Here is a 19,206-nt window from a genome sequence, read left to right as displayed (position 1 = left end):
CATCTTCTATCATATTTAAATAAAAGACAATATTGCAGGAAAAGAAAACATTTTCAAGAAGAATAAAAAACTTAATTAAAAATAGTTAACTTTTATGGTAGATTTAAAGTGCCTTTGTTGTACAAAATCCACATTATATCTTGCCTGCCAGTACAGTCGCTATCACCTCCCTGTGGTTGCCCTATTGCCGGTGCTGGCCCAAACTAAAAACAAGTATGTACCTACTCAATCAAAAACAGTTTCCATCACAAATTGAAATCCTTCTAAATAACCTAGGGAAAATGGAGAACTAAAGCAAATTTTGGTTACCCAGACCACCTGTCTAACTTTTAAAGGACACTGTTTTTTATGACTAAAAGAGTCTGCAAAAACCAAAATTAATAAAAACACATATACAAACAAAATATAAGAAGAAAATGCTCAATACAGCAAAGAGAAAAACTTACTAGATGTATTCTACCTGAAGTTAAAAGATAGGAAAAATGATATGCTCATAAAGGTGTATATAAACTAAGATGGTAACATCATGTTTGGACATGTAAAAATCAAAGAACTTTTAATCTTACGTTAGCCTATATTATGTCATTTTTACAATGGCCACACTTAGAAAATGCACTTCTCCTTTCTGAGTTTTGACAAATCAAATTGGATATAATTAAATCTGCTTAAATATGGCTGCTATTCTCAAACTCAGCATGCATCACAATCGCCTGGAAGGCCTGTTTAAAAATTGCTAGCCCCACACCAAGTTTGGGATTTGAAAGGTCTCTGTTTCTAGTAAGTTCCCAGGCGATGCAGACAGATGGTGTAGGTGCAAGGATCACACCTGGAGCACTACTCAATTATGTTGAGTTAGTGTGCATCAGTGATTGGCATTATCAAAGATAAACTCCTTACTACTTAGAAGCAGCGGCAGGGACAGTTCTAATTTTGAGAAGTTGTCACTCCCATAACACAGCAGCTTTAAGTGGCTTTGTGCTTTACTATACTAACAGTGGGTGAGAAATGTAGTAAGAATTTGTAGAAAAAATTAAAGTGAAGATAGAAAAATGTCTTGAGCAAAATCTAGATGTAATAAAATACTGGATTTATTTGGTGGGATTTAGGTTTATACGTCTGCACCCTAACATCTACTACTTTCAGATCTTTATGATTTAAATTCTTGTAGAAATACTTATTAATTGCAAGCACAAAACTCCAAGGAATGCAAGTATCACTTCACATTAGAAAGGACTGCATAATATTTTGCCTTCAACTATTTATACTGGTCAGTAGTTTATAAATTTGATGCACTCTTAACAGTGCTAAAAAAAAAAAAAAAACCTATTCAAATAAAAGAAACTGTGTAACAGAAAAGGAAAATGTGGCTAGTTTGATAACACCAGGTGTGTTTCCAAAATTCAAAATTTCTAATGTTAAATTCTTCATGAGCTCATTAAAAAACAAAATTCAGCCTGACCATACTTGGAATGCTAACTATCACATGTAATCTATGAAAATCACTTACCTACTGTTGGAGTATTGGCAGCACTTAATGAAGCTGAAGATGAGATAGAGGAAGAACTTTCTGCCCGGGCTAAAGGAGCTGCAGGAGGTGGGCTGGTATTGGAAGTTACAGGTGGGCTGAATGGCCTGGGCTTAAAAACAAAAAGTTATTTACCAAAATGCTAAAACAGTTCTTCCTTATAAAAAAAGATTTTTAGGTATCAGGTAAGATTAATTTTAACATACTAAATCAAATTTATTGTTTCTTGTAACTAAAAATAGAAATGCCATAGGTCAAATAATTTTCAAGAGTAAAGGCTGAGAAGTCTATTTTAAAATAATGCTGTCAAGAGAACCTTTAAACATGGAACATATTCTCTATTTCAAAAAGTATGTTTAAGACAGATTCTCAGAAGTTAAATTGTAAGTTTAAACAGTATGAACGCTTTTCATACATACTGCCAAACTGCTTCCCAAAAGGATTATTCACTTTACTGTCTATAAATGTAAGAGAATATTTCTCTGCACCCTTGTCAGCAATGAATGAGCATTAGAAGAAAAATAATTTTTAAATTGATAAAAATAAGATTGGCATTTTGCGCCTTTTATGAATTGTCTTTGTTAGCTTTCTCTGATTTAGTTTTGTAAGGGCTTAGTATAACCTGAGCTTTCACTAATCCTTTGCTTTATTTGCTGCAAACCCTAAATCTTGCCTGCCCTTTATTTTCAGTGTTTACAAATGTGTCCATTTTCCCTTTATAATTCCTTGTAATGCTTCCTCATTGAGACAGTTTACCCCATAAAAGAGGTTTGAGAAATCGTAATTCTACTGTGTTCCCACTTTTCTAAACATAAAAACAAATACAAAAAATAGAACTTCATTTCTTTTACCTGGGGAAATGGATTTTTCCCTTCCACATTCCTAAATGTTCCAATAATAGATGAGCAACACTTCCTCAGGGATTTCATTTTTTAAAATAAAGCATGCTTACCTTATTTAAAAATAACCTTTTCCTGCTTGTAAAAGTATTAAGTGAAAACAATACTTATTTAGTGCCTACTGTGTCAGGCCATGGGTTAGGAACTACATACAAAGCAGTGAATAAAAAAGATATTGTTCCTGTCCTCAACTATTTGAGGGACATGAAAAACAAATGGCAAAAACAAAACCCTTAAGCATTCATACACTAAAATTAGTCAACTCTTGATTCTATGAATATACATTTATAAAAATTAGATAGCATCCAAAGTGTTTTATACTAAGTAAACCCCCACTCTCGCAAATAACTACTTTTAAACGATTAGTTCCAGAGAATGGCTTTTTTATGACTGATAATGATGACTGACAGACTGAAAAAATATAGTAAGGTGTAAAACTGCAGCTCCCTATATATACAGATGGAAGTAGTGCATGGCATGAGGCCAAACACATAGTAAATTCAACAGCTAATCTGAAACCTGCAAACTTAGAAAAAAGTCTTGATCAACTACTGTGGGGGAAATTTGTCCTGTAGCAACATGGCCTTATGACCAATATCATGTCGCTACATTTTTATAATTTACAATTTAGAATGTGTACTTTATAATTTCTTATGAAAGGACAAAAACACTTATTTTTTCAAGTGGTTTTCTCTTATTTTAGAATGGCACTGTCCAGTATGGTAGCCACTAGCACTAGAAATGTGGCTAGTCCAAATTTGAGATGAGGTTAAGTATAAAATGCACAGATTTTGAAGACTTAGCACACACAAACAGAAAAGATACTCTCCTTATACTGATTACATTATAAAATGATTTTTTTTAATGAGTAAAATAAAAAGTCAATTTCACTGTTTTTACTTTTTTAATGTGGCTACTAGAAAACTTTAATATATGTTGCTGCATGATATTTCTATTGAACAGCACTACTTAAAAACAGTTCTTAAAATGCATCAGAAACACTCGGAGGGCCACTTCACAGAATTTCTGATTTGTCTGGGGTAGAGCCAGAGAAACTGCATTTCTACCAAGATCCTAGGTGATGGTAATGCTGCTGCTGGTCTGGGGACCAAACTTTGAAAACAACTGCTCTAGAACAATGAGGTATTCACTATAGAAATGTGAAAGGGTGTGATGACAGACCCTGTGAACATCTAGTCTCCCCAGAAAAGTGCACATACAAGCATGCAAGGAAAAGAGCACTCTGATGTACAGCTGGAGAGAATTCAAATCAGCATAACCTTTCTGGTGGGCAATACAGCAATAATCATCAAGAGTCTTAAAAATGTGCCTTTAGTTCATGAATTTTACTTTAAAATTTTTTACTAAGTTAATGTATACAAAGAAGTAAACAAAAGGATATTCATTAAGACATTGTTTATAATGAAATCTCAAGACAATGCTGAATTAATGAAAACTTGGAAAATAAACTAAATGTCAATCACATTTCTAAAAACCTTTGAAAATTTAATGCTGACGGTGTTACAAGACAGAGCATTTATGCTCTGCAGTCGTTTCAAAAGGTGCTCCCTGAAGCCCTCAGGGTGGTTTCTAGAAGGTTCGCAAGGCTAGGGCAGGGAGTAAAGGGTGAAAGATTCAAGAAAAGTCCCACTTTTACTTATTTAATAGATTTGCAACTTAAGATCATTTGACAAAGAATTCTACCACTTGAAAGAAGTTTGAAATCTACAGAATAATTCATGAAATAGAAAGATATCCGCAAAATATTTTCAAGTGAAGAATAAAAAATATGTAAGGTATGACCTTTGATTTATCATTCACAGTTAACTTTTTTGAGCAATTACTTGCATTCCAAGCAACTCATTTAAATCTCACACCACCTATTATCTTTATACCCATTTACCGATAAGGAAACAAAGACTGCAAATATATAACTTGGTTAATGTTGCTCAGGTAATTAGTCACTAATAAGCTGTGCTTTTTTAACAACTATGTTTTACTGCAAATGAATACTTAAGCACTCAAAAATTAATGAAAGGGTATATATAAGAAAGGTTAAGTGGCTATCTTTGGGTCATGAAATATGGAAGGGATTTTAATTTTCTGTTTTATCTACTTCCCAAATTTTACATGATTTCTTATAATTAGGAAAAAATCCCATGTTACTAAGAGGCAGTCATTTTTTTATTACTCAAATAATCATCATCTCCTTGGCAGCCTGTACCTAGAGTCTTTGAGTTCACTTCCTTAGGCCTGTTTGTTAGGATAAGAGGAGAAAGATGTCACCATTTCAACACCTGGTGCTCCAGCCTTTTCATTTATTCATGAAACATCTCCTCACTATGTGACAGGCATTATGCAAAGTATGAGTTCACCAAAGGTATAGTCCGGTGAAGGGAACACACAAGGAAAGTATATATAATGTAATTTATGCACCAGAAGAAATATGAGCAAAGTATAGGGGTATAAGGAAGAGAATGATTAAATCTACTTGGGGAAGAGTAATGATCAAAGAGGGCTTTATCTAGATGATAGCTGGTTCTTAAAAAAAGAGACCAGTGTCCTACATAGACAACTGAGGGACATTTTAGTAAAGGGAGCAAAATAAGACACGGATGCATAAAAGAACATGATGTGTCTGGGGGAAGAGTGGAAAGTTTCAAAGGGCTGGAACACAGGTTGCAAAGAGGAGAAACTTGGGCAGTTAGTCTGGTAATAACCTAGGTGTTGAGGCAACTTGGTAAAAAGCCTTGTACATTCAGCTGAAACATTCAACCACATGGATAATGGGGAACCACTGGAGACGTCTATCTGGGGGAAAAAGGTTAAGCTTGACTTTTAGAAATGTATCATTGGCAATTAGTGTAAAACATGAAGCAAAGTAGAAGAGATGAGAGGCAAGTGGTCTGGGAGAGCCTCACTCTGAATGTAACTTGTAGATTTTCTTTAATTATCTGACAACTTTTGTAGGCCAATACTTTTTTCTTGAAGCAACATGTACTTTGACAAGTCAGTTAAGTGACCTGAACAAACTCTAGTTTCTTTATGTATAAAACAAAGCTGGACTAGATGCCCTCCAGGATTCTCTTGCCAGTGCCAGTATACTTCTAAGCCCTAAGAACAGGCCACCATTTCTTCCTTAGTATTTGACTTAAAGCAGAATTACATGAGTATTGCTTCTTAAATGCGAAAGAATGGGTACTGAATGGTATTTTTATGTGCTAACTTTCTCAGGAATCCTTTCCTCCTAAACAATGTATCAATCCATGTGTATGATCTCTGAGATAATATGAGGGAGTAAAGGGAAATGTTGGATGGAAAACTTTTCTATTCTTTGAAGACTCAAGTAGATAATTCCAAGTGCTTAACTGTAAAGGGGCATATAGAAAAAATACCATTTGCATCTTACATCAAACAGTTATAATTTAAAAAAAAACAAACACCTGAGTACATACTATTTCATTAATCCCACTGAGTTTGCCTGAAGTAAGCTTTGGTCTGGAAGCAGGCCTTGGAGGTGGGACAATGGTGCCTACAGAAAGAGGAGTTGTGGGCCTGGCTGGTAAGGGGAAAAAGAGAATTTGAAGAAAATCATTAGTTTGTAGCAATCCTTACATAAAGACATCCTATTATAGAGGAACTCTTAGGACTCAAAGCTCATTTTCAGTTTTTAAATATATATATATTGTTGAAATACTGGGAATCTATCAAATAGGCTTTTCTTGAAGCTAACAATATTCCTGGAAAAAAAAAAAAACAATATTTCAGTAGAACTGACACATCAACTGTATTCCTATTTCAGTTCTTTATACCCATAAAAAAATAAAATCTGATAAATAAGCTAGTGAAAATAAACCAATTGAAGGCTAAGGTCTTTAGTTTATTGCCAGTACATCTACTTACAGACAGTAATGTAAGACCAAGCCTTTGAAGTAACACCTTCGAAGTAGTAACATGAACTCTAAATAAAACACTTACCTTAATTAAAAGTCAAATTACAAGTTGAATTACACTGCAAAGTTTCTGGTGATAATTAGAAGTATTAAAAATATTTATGAAAAAAATTCCCCCAAATCACTATAATTTTTGGTAAGAAAACACCTTATAGAAATATCCTAAATTTAATGTTCACTGTTTTTCAATGCCATCTGCAAGTTTTGCCACTTTATAATCAGACACTAACCCGAGTAGTCCTAATTAAAAATTACTCCACCTTGGTAGAAATTAATGAAATCCAAATGTACATCATCAAAAGTCATGAATGTATTAGCATAATCAAAACAAGAGTGAAGAATGGAAGCAAATACGTTTAAATCATCTTTTTTCTTTCTTTTTAAAGATTTTACTTATTTGTCAGAGAGGGGGAGCAGCAGGCAGAGAGAGAAGCAGGCTCCCTGCTGAGAAAGGAGCCTGACGAGGGACTCAATCCCAGGACCCTGGGATCATGACCTCAGCCGAAGGCAGATGCTTACCTGACTGAGCCACAAAGGCACCCCTGTTTATTAAGTCATCTTTATTTTAAAGGATTTTCAAATCCCTTTGGTTCATTCTAAAAGGTGGGGCTGTAATTCAGACTGAAGAATATAGATGGGAAGAAATATAAATCATTACATTAAGTTTGCAGATGTGCAGTTAAAAATATATGAATAGGCCTCAGTATATCCATGGAGAAACTGACGATCCATGGTCACTGATGAAGCAATGTAGGTGTGAAAGGAAGGAGAATGGAGGCAACAGGAAAAGACCTAAAGAAAAAGGTAGTCACAGAGGCGTGAAAGTCAAAGCGTGAGGGGTATGGAATCATTTAGAAAGCATGTCCTAGGAAGGGATAATACATACAAGCACAGTTCAAGTTGCTTGAAGGAAACAACATAAAGCTGCTAAGAAACCATGTGTAGATTCTAAGGCTGCTGCCTTCTTCCAGTGAGCACCACTTCTTTCATGCTGCACTCCTACTTTAAACAGTACACTGGAAGAAATGTGCACCAACTGAGAACCATAACATTTTCCTGTGCTATGACATACTGACTTTAAAGATAGGCTCATCATCAATCAAAACAGCACTGACTGATATTCAAGTTATTTCAAGCTTGTGAGAGCTTAACATCATAGAGACATGTATACCCGAGCTTCATTACTGACAAATGGCCTGTCCAAATGACAGTAAGATTGACTCCAAACAAACCTAGCCTGGTAGAACTGTTAAAGTTCAGCTCTTTCAAATAATCACGGTTTGCTTTTTCAAATTCCAAATACATGCTGGTTTCTAGTAAAGACTCAATTACTATACGCTCAAACAAATTATTGGGAGACAAAGAGTTTCTGTTGCACTCTTCAAGTTCCTTAAGCTGAAGGAGGGGAAAGCAGTTGAAAACCAGAAGCAAAAGGAAAATTCTTGAACAAAAGCATGAATCTACATAGCCAAATAGTTTTCTTGTTTCAGGTTAATGTTAATCACTCAAAACTAGAAAAATGCAGTAATACGTTTTTAAACAAAAACCTGAGCCCAAATTTTCTATTAACTGAGGAAAATAAGTATGTGCATTAAGAAACTTAAAAAAACATGAGTAAAACTGAAGGTCCAAAATATATAAAGCCATGATTCCTGTTTTCTCAGAGGAGCAAAAGGTATCTCTAACAGTTGGTAAAAGTCTAAACACTGATATATAAATAAAACTCTCCTATGATAAGTCTTACTGTAGACCATTTTTTCTGTTCATGAATTAACTGAGCACTTGTAATCTGCAAAAATTCCTTAAAATTATCTTTTGAGAAATATTAGACTAGTTTTTTTATATTAATTCCAACACTGATTTAGTCTACCTTATTTCTATCACTAGCCAGTCAGGCACTTTGCTGAGTAACACAGCACTATCACCTTTTCACCTTGTCAAATCTTTTGAGATTTTTACCATCATCGCTTTTCAACATGACTAACATTCTTTGAAAGGTAAAGTAATTTGACATCATTTTTCAGCCTGTATAGGAAGGTAAAAATGCATACAAAAGTGAACTTAAAACATTTATTAACCTTTTGTTACTTTTAATAGCTACTACACATCAAATGGCCACTGAACAAAAATCAATCATTTTTAACCCGAAGTTAAAAGTGATAGGGGTGAAACATACTTGAGACAGTTAGCAAGAGGAAAAGCAAGAACTTTTTTGAAAAGGAAGAGACTGCTGAAAAAGTAAGAAACTAAGGGCAGAGTTAGGAAGAAATTTCTATATAACTAAAGCCTCTGTGATACCAATGTGAAAATTTTTATTCAATATTTGAAAAAATAAAAATATTAACAAAATTGAAAAACACTACTTAGAACGCTCTTCATTCTAAATACAAAATATCATTCTGACATTTTCACTAAACAAAAAAGAGACTAATGACAACTTCAGTTTTTCCTGTATACTTATTTTCTTACACAATCTATTAGGTTTAGTTTTATAAAACTAAATAATAACATGCCCATTGAGGAAGGCTATAATGCCACTTCAGATTATGTTCAACAATCTTTCATTGTTTCTTGCTGTTTTACGAATATTAAATATAAATCACTGCTCCTTCAAAATTCCAAATTGAGGTTAAGGTTGCCTAACATCCATTTATAATTTCTTTTAAAAATTGATTTATGAACAATCTAATTTTAAATAGTAAAATGTTTTGGAATGGCTTATAGTTAATATGTCAGAGTGCAATGAACAGAATGAAGACTTTAAAATTAGTAAGATCTGGGTTTGAATCAATGCTTCATCATTTCCTCTGAAATGATCTCAGAGAAGTTCCTGATCATCTCTGAGCTTTACTTTTTTTTTTTTATCTACAAAACAGGGACATTAAAATGGACTTCATGGAGCAGTTAATGAAGTGAAACTAAACAGTGTGTAACTCCTAGCAGAGCAACGTGGCATGAACTCTATCAATTCAAGTTCTCTCCTCACCATTCCATCACTCTCCTAACCCCAAATACTGAACGGCATTCATGAAATCCCAGAGAAGGCTGAAGACCAACTTAAAGTGAATTTATTTTCTTGCTTTGAACAAGCAGTGGTTTTATTAAACAAGCATTTTGATGCCTACTTGGATTGTTGGCTAGTGGGATTTTTATATTTTGAAGAGAAGAGAAAATGAACATATTCTTGACAAAACAACAACTAAAAAGCATTCATCAAGTTCTTTGACACATTGCTTGGGAAGTGCTAAAGCCTTTCTGGAAAGCAGTTTGGCAATAAATATCAGTGGGTATATCTTGAGACTCAAATGTACTGATAAATTACAAGGATATTATGAAACGTACACAAAATTCTAGCCATGGATGTTTATAATACTAGAAAACTGGATGCAACTCAAATGTCTGGTAAGAAAAGACTGATAACACTAATGCACATCTATGCAGTGGAATTATCTAAGAACAGTGAGAATTTGGGCACTGATAAGGGAATGATGCATAGAAATACATAAATTTAAAAAAACTGGTATTTCATAAATCTTTAAGCCATAGGGTCTTTCAGCTAAGCTAACAAAACCAGTATAAAATCACTTTGGCAATATGAGAGGATAAGTTAATATTTTTTATCTCTAAGTGTAACACAAAAGTGATGAATAAATCAATCAGGAAAAAAGTAACTAATGAATTCCTCAGTTTAAATATATACACACACACACACACACATTACATTACCTGATGATGATGACGAAGTTAGTGAAGCTGAAGATGAATCAAGAGATGGTCCAAACAGGGGATCCCAAGCAAGTAAATCACTGGTCCCTTTCCTGCCATAACATTTAAAAAAAATAAAGATTTTAACAAAGGAATTTTTTATTAGTATAAAATTTAGTCATTTTTATCTCATAGAATTGTAATAGCTAAATATATAGCATTTAAAAGTTGGATATTCTGCCAATGGAATATGTGAAGGAACTTAACAAATACTGGTTTAAAATTTTTTTTAACTACTATAAGCAGAACCTCTGGTAACATTATGTAAAGTTGGTAGGAGGCAGTAGAGAAGATAATGGGCACCAGTCACACCTTCTTATACTCTGTGTTTGGGGCTGTAAGAATAGAAATCATTTCAGCTTTACAAATGAAGAAAAGCAGCCCACTGGAGTCTAAATGAGCTGCCCAAGGACACAAAGGTACTTAATTCTACAGTAATGTCAGGTCTGTTCATTCACACCTAGCACCAAATCATGCACAGAAAATCAGGCAGAAATTTTATAAGGTCAGAGTTAATTAAGTACTTTTAAAAAAAATCTTCTACCCTTTCCTTCATCTTTGAAATTATCAAGTACAGAAGTAAGCCCAACAGCTTGATATAGATTTCAAAGGTCTGATTACTATAGTAGATCATGCAAGGGCAGGACTTCTCCCTAGACAATCCACAGCCTGGGCCACTGAGGCAGTCTAGTGAAATGTTTGGATCATGCATGTCTTTTTACGAGAGGTCATCAAGACTATGGACAAAATCATCAAGAGCATCAACTTTCAAGTTTCAAAAAACTCAACATGCTGTATAACCAAAGATTTCCCAACCGTGACCCCTTGAAATCCATTGGACTAATTTCTCTCAGGATTCAACTTCCAGCTGTTTAATAAAAGTTTTTATATGAATGTTTCTCTTTTTCATTTCAGTCGTACGCCTTTTAAGATGTCTAACCTCTAAAATCCTGAAGTACCTGAACTTTGCCACCACCTCTTAAGTTATTTCCAGCTTTACTGAGCTATGACTGACAAGTAAAAATTATATATATTGAAGGTGTTAAAAAGATTAATCCCATCAAAACAATATGTTAATGTATCAAACTGCCATTTAATGCGGTGTTTTTAAATCTCAGAAAACAGGCTCATTACAATGAAAATGGTACAATTATCTATAAGTACGTATCTAGTATCTCAACACGCACCTACATGGAAGCACACTACATCCTGTATATAAAACATAGAATCACAATTGCATAAATTACTAAAAACAATTTTTAAAACACTGAACTTACCTTTAAAAATGATAAATGAATACCACCACTGTGCTCAATTAGTGCCTAGCTTTCAAAGTATCAAATTAAGCTATCCATTTAATGAAGCCTATACTTTTACTTATGCAAAAAAGAAATTAAAAGAACGTATTCTTATTGACAGATACTGAAATGAAAAAGGACCCATGAAACACTGGCTTAAAACATTTTTTTCTTTTTAAAAAGCTAGCAACATGTTTTCTAGCCTTTTTAACTTAATTGAGATACTTCCTTGAAGTTCATGAAAAGGACAATCTATCTTACACGGTCACAGCCAAAACTGAAGGAAGAAAGAGAAAATTTCCATGAGAATAACTAGTTCAAATAGAGCCATGTATGAACTTGGGACACTAGCCTTTATTTAGAAGCAGTGAAGCCACCAAGGCCATTTATAAGGATTTAAAAAAAAATTATAGTGTCAAATGAGAATTTAAAACAGCTAGAAACTCCAGAGTGTTTCACAGCTTAGAAAAGAGGATGATTACCAACACTCAAACTGAAACTGCAAAGATAATAAAACTCTCTAGAAAAAAAGGACAAAAGAATGATATTTAATTTTAAACACAGTAAAGGGGTAAGGATGAACAGGTAGAGGACAAAGGTTTTTTAGTACAGTTGAACTATTCTGTATGACACCATAATGGTAGAGACAAACGTCCTTACCCATTTGTCACAACTCATAGGATACATTAAGAACAAGAGTGGATCCTAATGTAAACCACAGACTTTGGGTGACAATGATGTGTCAGTGTAGGTTCATCAATTCTAACAAATGTGTTACTCTACTGGGGGATTCTGATAGTGAAGGAGGCTGGGCTTATATGGGGGCAGAGCAAATATGCAAAACCTCTGTAGCTTCCCCTCAATTTTGCTATGAACCTAAAACTGCTATGAACAGTCTATTTAAAAATAAAATTTAACTATGAAACTTACTCAATGGATGCGGCACACGGCTTGGATTTTGTTAGCTCTTCACCTAATTAAAAAAATCGAAATATGAAAAAATTCATAATCTGAGTAATATTTAAATGTTAAGAGAAACATTACACGCATAACTCATTACTATGAACAATTTTAAAATTGTGAAATTGATAACAGTTTTTTAAATTATGAAGAAAAGGAAAATAAGACTTTTTTTAAAAGATTTTATTTATTTATTTCACAGAGAGAGATAGTGAGAGCAGGAACACAAGCAGGGGGAGTGGGAGAGGGAGAAGCAGGCTTCCCGCCGAGCAGGGAGCCCGATGCGGGGCTTGATTCCAGGACCCTGGGACCATGACCTGAGCCGAACAAAGGCAAACGCTTAACGACTGAGCCACCCAAACACCCCAGGAAAATAAGATTTCAACAAGTTTTCTAACATGCTAAGAATATCATCTAAGAATAGCAAAATTATAGCTGAATTTCTGCTATGTCCTCATTTCTTCTAACATTTTTGGTTAAGAAATTAGGTCAATGAAACTATCATATTCATGAAAATAAAACTGCCGTTCGGATCACTGAAATATGGGCTGGAACTATAAAAGTTAGAACATACGTTGAAATACTTATTACTCAAGAATTATAGTTGATGAATCATGAAAGCATTTTTCAAGTTCTAAGAATATTTATTATGTTGACCAAAAACAGTTATTCTTGAAGGATATCTTGAAAAATTAAAATTTTTATAGGAACCTAGAGCAACAGTCTTGATAAGATAGGCTGTTTTGCTCCCTTTTGCACTGGTAATGTGAATCATTTCATTAGCAACTGTACAAAAGTAAAGAGACTCAGTAATGTGCAAAAGTCATGTCAGTTCATAAGCAAATTTCCCTGCACCTTAATGTCTTAGATCACTAACCAATAGCTGATGAATGAAAATACACCAACATGGATAAGTGCAGCAAACTATGAGGAATACCACACTGTACATGACGTCCCTTCCTACCACACTGTCCCACATTGAGCTCAATTTGGCCCTCTGGCCCCAAAGTACCTACTGGGCCGTTCTCCTCCATGTTTCTGCAATTTGCCCTTATGTAAGTAACTGCATAAAAGCAGCCCACTTTTATCCTCATTTTGCTGGTATCCCTATATCAAGCTACTCACCATTTTTTTTAAACCAAAATCTTACTTTTAGTTTGGTATTTATTATGCATTTAATACGTCTTGTCAGTTGCGCTAGAATTTTTTTAAACATTTTGATTTGAAGGAGAGAGCATGAACCGAAGGGCAGGGGCAGGGGCAGGGATGGGAAGAGGAAGAGAGAGAAGCAGGTTCCCCACCGAGCAGGGAGGCCAACCTGGGGCTCGATCCCAGGATGCCAGGATCATGACCTGAGCCAAAGGCAGATGCTTAACCGACTGAGCCACCCAGGCGCCCCTAATTGTTATGGGTAGAATTTTTAATAGGATTGATGTTATGATTTTTATTAAGCCTTATGTTTACAAAATTGCATAACTTTTGAGTAGGCTGCCTCAACTCTACTTTTTCCCACCTTTGTTATTTTTAATGATGCTGCAGAAGATGCCAGCACCCACCCCCCAATTTTTTAGTATAATTAAGTTACTATACTAAAAATCATACAATACAAATTGCAATTATGATATGACTTATAAGTAAAGCTAAAACTTACTCATCTCATAATGCCTTCTGGTTCATGAGGCAGAGTTATGTCAGTTAAACAGTTTTAACATTGTTATCTTTGGCTTTGTTGATTTCTGAAAAATGCTGTAGCCAAGTATTAAACTTGAAGGCATGTCTAAATGCTAAAAGAAATAATATACCTAAGTTGTCTTCTGTTTAAAGTTAGTATCCATCTAGTCTGTTAACAGTTGTGATGAGAACAAACCATTTATTTCTCTAACTACATATGTAAGACTACAATAAGCTTAGCAAACTGCCTAATAAATTTTTTTCAAGATTTTATTTATTTATCTGACAGAGTGAGAGAGCACGCACAAGCAGGGGGAGCAGCAGAGGGAGAAGCAGGCGGGACTCTATCACAGGACCCTGGGATCATGACCTGAGCCGAAGGCAGACACTTAACCAAATGAGCCACCCAGGCACCCCTGCCTGATAAATATTAATAGACATAAAATAACCAATTCAAATGTCAAACTTACTAGATGAATTCCGATTCATCTGCACCTAAAACAGAAATGCAAACACTACGTGTCATTAAACAAATAATCTGGTAATGAAATACTTGGTAAAAAAAAAAAATTTTTTTTTTAAATATATTTTTAATTTTTTTAAGTAGGTTCCATGCCCAACACAGTGTTTGAACTCACAATGCTAAGATCAAGAGTTGCATGCTCTTAACAGATTGAGCCAGCCAGGTTCATACTTCATAAAATGTTAATCGGGATCTAATTTTAAGTCGTTTTTAGTGTATCTACTCAATTATAAACTACATTAAAAAAACTTTCAGTGTTTTATAGTAAAAGATTATCAAAACGTTAGTACCTACAGCAAGATACTGTGATCTGCTAATTTAAGCAATTTAAAACAAATACTTTGAAAAATCAATGTTCAAACATTAAAAGGATTTTTTTTTTAAGTCAGTAGGTAAAAATATAAAATCTTGTACTTACTGGGCTGTGTCTCTAGTTGTACATGGAAAGAAAAAGACATAGTGTACATTTTAGAATTTAAAATATCTTATTTTCTTAGTCTCATAATTTGTCTATTCACTTCTGAATCATACCTAAAGTCTATACACCTTAAAACACACGCAGAACATTGTTAGGGTAAGGGACATGAGCTAGATAAGCAAACTGGCCAGCAAAATATACTCAAACTATCCCCTTTTCAAACCCAATATTAAGGATTAAAATTTCCTCATTATTTACTTTCTCAGTATGAAAGTAATATGTTCATCATTTTTTTAAAAATTGAAGAGAGAGAAAAGTACAAAGGACAAATTTTAAACCATTAATGATCTCACTACCCAGAGGTAGGTGTTTAATGTTTTGGCATATATATTCCCCTAGAATTTGGTTTTATTTATTTACATATATTTTTTAAATTAGTTTTGCTCTTACACAATAAAAAATTTTTAATGGTTTCATAACTTCATTTATATAATAATATATAATAATATATATATTATTATATATAATATATATTATATATAATATATTTATATAATAATTATATCTATATAAGAATCTGGGCATTAATCTTAATGTTAAAATAGCAATAAATAAAATAGCAAACCTCACTTCAGAACTTTTCGGTAGAAAAAAATTAAATGTTAAAAGTGCATGACTCAGAGAAAAACACTTTTTCCCAAATACATACAGACTATTTAAAATATGTAATTAAGTAACATTATGAAATGGGGAGAACTTTTATTCTCTATTATCGAGGAGAACAGGTTTAATATCAATTATGATGAGCATGTACAGATAGACTAAATTGTCATTCTAAGCTTTTTTCCCCATAGTTTAACATTCCTGAATTTAGAGTATGACATCAGTGAAATATTAGTTACGGCGACTTTTTTTCCTCCCTCAAAAGCTGTTAAGTATGGTATCTTAGAATTGAGGAATTAACCATGATCACTAAAAATTCTTGTATTTGCCTTTTTTAAATATAAAACATATGGAAAAACAAATGTTGCAGTTACAAAAGCAGTAGACATATAATTTAATCTTTAAATCCCTTTTTACAGAATTCCCATTCACATAAGGTTCATAAAGTATGGATGAAAATCTTTAAAATTAGGTAAGAAAAAGATTAATACTGCCAGTTCAAATTTCTGAAACATACAGTTTATAAAATAAAATGGCAGAAAAAGATTTTCTACATTTTTGTTTCCTTGTAAAACACTTTCAAAGGGAAGCAAAACTAAGCCAAACTCAAGTTTATTTGCCTATATAAAAATTAAAAACTATATACCTCAATAAAATAGAAGAAAAATTATATTTCCTTATCCAATACGCTTAACTATTGCTAAAATTAACCAGATGCAAGTAGCTGAGGTAAAAATAAATAAATAAAGGCTTCTATGTAAAAAGCACGAACTTGTTCATTTTCTTACTTACGGATATTGCTGGGGAGAGAGTGATATTTCCTATAGACACTTTTAATTCATCCAGGGAAGCCATTGTGTGATGGGAGTTATTTGGATGCATGGGTTTGATCTGTATCCGATACTTCTTTGGTTCTTCATCTTCAGAATCAGAATCACTAGATGAGTAGAAATGGTTCTCTTTGGTATGTGAATGTCAGTTAAAGAATTTAGTTTTTAAACTATCTTAATGCATAACCAGTTTTTCACACATTTATTAAAAGGAATATAAACCTTTAAGAGCTCAGATGGACTTTAACAGACACAGAACTACTAACTTTCATTAGTAAAAACATGTCAAATGAAAAATATGGAGTCACATTTTTAAACAGAATATTGTGTTATAATGGTCTACTTATAGACACAATCCATAGGAATAACCCGATGATAAAAGGATATCATTCTGATTTGCTTCTGGTTTTATACTATAGCCTTCTTCATCTACATCAGGAATGTTCTATGGGAAGAAGAAGAAAAAGACTTACTGTAATGATGGCTCCAACTACAGAAATATAAAAGATTAGCAAAACAGCTTTACCTTTTACAGCAGCTACATCATTTATCAAATAACAACAGGTTCATAAAATTAGTAACACTGGGAAAGTTCTATCTTTTTGGTTAAGTTAGCTTCAGCTCACATTCTGTACTTCACTTGTCTGAAAGAGAAAAGCACTGCAAAGTGAAAGGGGAGAAACACTACAAGGAAGAGAACAGGTATTCAGGCAGGTACACCAGCAGTTCTGTAACCAAAATTTCACCCAATTCTTTAAAGTGAAGAAATAAAAGCACAAGACTGTATGTATGCTTCTCCCTCTCCCTCTGCTCCTCGCCCTGCTCATGCTCTCTCTCTCTCAAATAAATAAAATCTTTAAAAAAAAAGTGCCAATTTATCTTTACTGAATCAAATTCTATGATGTATTTTTTGTAATTTTAGATTTCTTTCTACACAAATTTATCAATCATTTCTTATATGGCCTTATGCATCCTTTTAAAAGTCCTTTTCTAATTCCAGACAAGTACTGATTAAAAGTTCAAAATTGGTTAATATTGATCATTACAGAATAGTATCAATGAGCTGAGAGGATTACAAATGTTTTATTTAAGGGAGTATATATAAAACATGAAGTATTAAAGTACTTAATTCAATACTGCAATCATCAAATAAATGCTATGCATAAATAATTCCAAAATGAAATGCATGATGAATACTAAAGTAAATGTCAAACACATCTGCTAACTTTTTCATTAATTAGTAAACGAAGAGTATCAAAACAGACAATTGGTAAATTAAATGTAATTCTAAAACACTCTGATGATTTTAACCCTAGAGCTCACTAGAAATCTATTTTTCTATTTTCACTATACATTTACTAACAAATCATAATTTTCTTATTTTAAAGAAAACATACTAGTTTTAAGTTACATAAAACACAGTATTTCACAAAATATCTTTATCTTGGTACACCATTATGCTGTAAAAGATCAAAATGACTTGGGACCAAAAAATACAGTAATTATGCAAGCAAGAACAATAAGCAAAGGAGACAGACAGCTGGACTCTACTACAATTAGCAACATGACCAGAGCCTAATGAACAATTTGAAAAATGTGTCTGTCTACACATTACTTACACCATTTCATAAATCTACTCTCCCACTTAACCGCAGGGAGCTCCATTTAATGTCTTCCTCAATTATATATAAAGAAATATATTTAAATAAAAAATATAAACAAACTTTCTACAAAACAAAAAGCACAGAAAAATACTGACCATGATTATTATGTTTTTCTAAACTGATAATCTCTTAAAACTCAAATGCTTGAATAGATAAAATAATATTTTAATGATCAGGAATACAGTAGTAAGAGCATCACATTTTAAAATAAAGTATGCAGGGGCGCCTGGGTGGCTCAGTCGTTAAGCGTCTGCCTTCGGCTCAGGTCATGATCCCAGGGTCCTGGGATCGAGCCCCGCATCGGGCTCCCTGCTCGGCGGGAAGCCTGCTTCTCCCTCTCCCCACCCCCCCTGCTTGTGTCCCCTCTCTCGCTGTGTCTCTCTCTGTCAAATAAAATAAAATCTTTAAAAAATAAAAAAATAAAAAAATAAAGTACGCAGATCTGAGATCTGGCGTATTTCCCAAGAAAAAGCAATATGGTATGGTACCACTCAAATTTTAGGTAAAATGTCCACTTTACAAAGGTAGGTAGAACTGCCTTCTATTTAATAGAAAAACATCTAGTAATATAAAGCCAAAAATGCATCTGTAAAATAATTTTAATAGTGAATTTACAATAAGCTGGTTATTTTTTTTGGAAAGATTTGTTAACAACTCAACCCAAATATACTGGTTATTCCTAATGAAAATAGCTAATTTACATGGTTTATATCAAAGTAAAATCAACTTACAAGTGAATCTGCATCAGGGCATTCCCTATTAAAATAAAAAAAATATTAGAAATAATCAACTAGATCTATAATTATAGTATACTGAAAGTGTTTATGTTGTTATTTAAAGATAACTTCTATTTAAACTTTAAAAAGATACTTAGAAAAATCAAATCATGAGGATTAAAATATACCAAATGATTTTAAAGTTCAAAAGAAGGCATTCCTATATCCACAATACATGGCAAAATAACTCACACAGCTTACAAGTATTTTAAAAATTTATACTTCAAAAGCACTTATTTTCCATGAGTATACACATGAATC

At 33.3% G+C, this 19,206-nt stretch overlaps 1 protein-coding gene across 1 annotated transcript in view; it reads right to left on the bottom strand.

Moving 5' to 3' along the window:
* The window catches only part of FCHO2 (FCH and mu domain containing endocytic adaptor 2), a 123,906-nt gene that overhangs the window by 24,290 nt on the left and 80,410 nt on the right, over positions 1–19,206 (bottom strand). The window contains exons 11-19 of the mRNA XM_027604888.2: positions 18,901–18,925; positions 16,893–16,950; positions 16,468–16,643; positions 15,013–15,024; positions 14,542–14,566; positions 12,371–12,413; positions 10,104–10,195; positions 5,880–5,983; positions 1,508–1,637 (exon numbers count right to left, since the gene is read on the bottom strand). Of these exons, the coding sequence (XP_027460689.1) occupies positions 1,508–1,637; positions 5,880–5,983; positions 10,104–10,195; positions 12,371–12,413; positions 14,542–14,566; positions 15,013–15,024; positions 16,468–16,643; positions 16,893–16,950; positions 18,901–18,925 (665 nt within the window). The remainder of the gene's footprint in view (positions 1–1,507; positions 1,638–5,879; positions 5,984–10,103; positions 10,196–12,370; positions 12,414–14,541; positions 14,567–15,012; positions 15,025–16,467; positions 16,644–16,892; positions 16,951–18,900; positions 18,926–19,206) is intronic.

Source organism: Zalophus californianus, chromosome 5 (assembly GCF_009762305.2).
Source record: "Zalophus californianus isolate mZalCal1 chromosome 5, mZalCal1.pri.v2, whole genome shotgun sequence".
Taxonomy (NCBI): domain Eukaryota; kingdom Metazoa; phylum Chordata; class Mammalia; order Carnivora; family Otariidae; genus Zalophus; species Zalophus californianus.
Note: the sequence above shows the minus strand (reverse complement) of the source record. Positions and strands in the feature narration are given on the sequence as shown.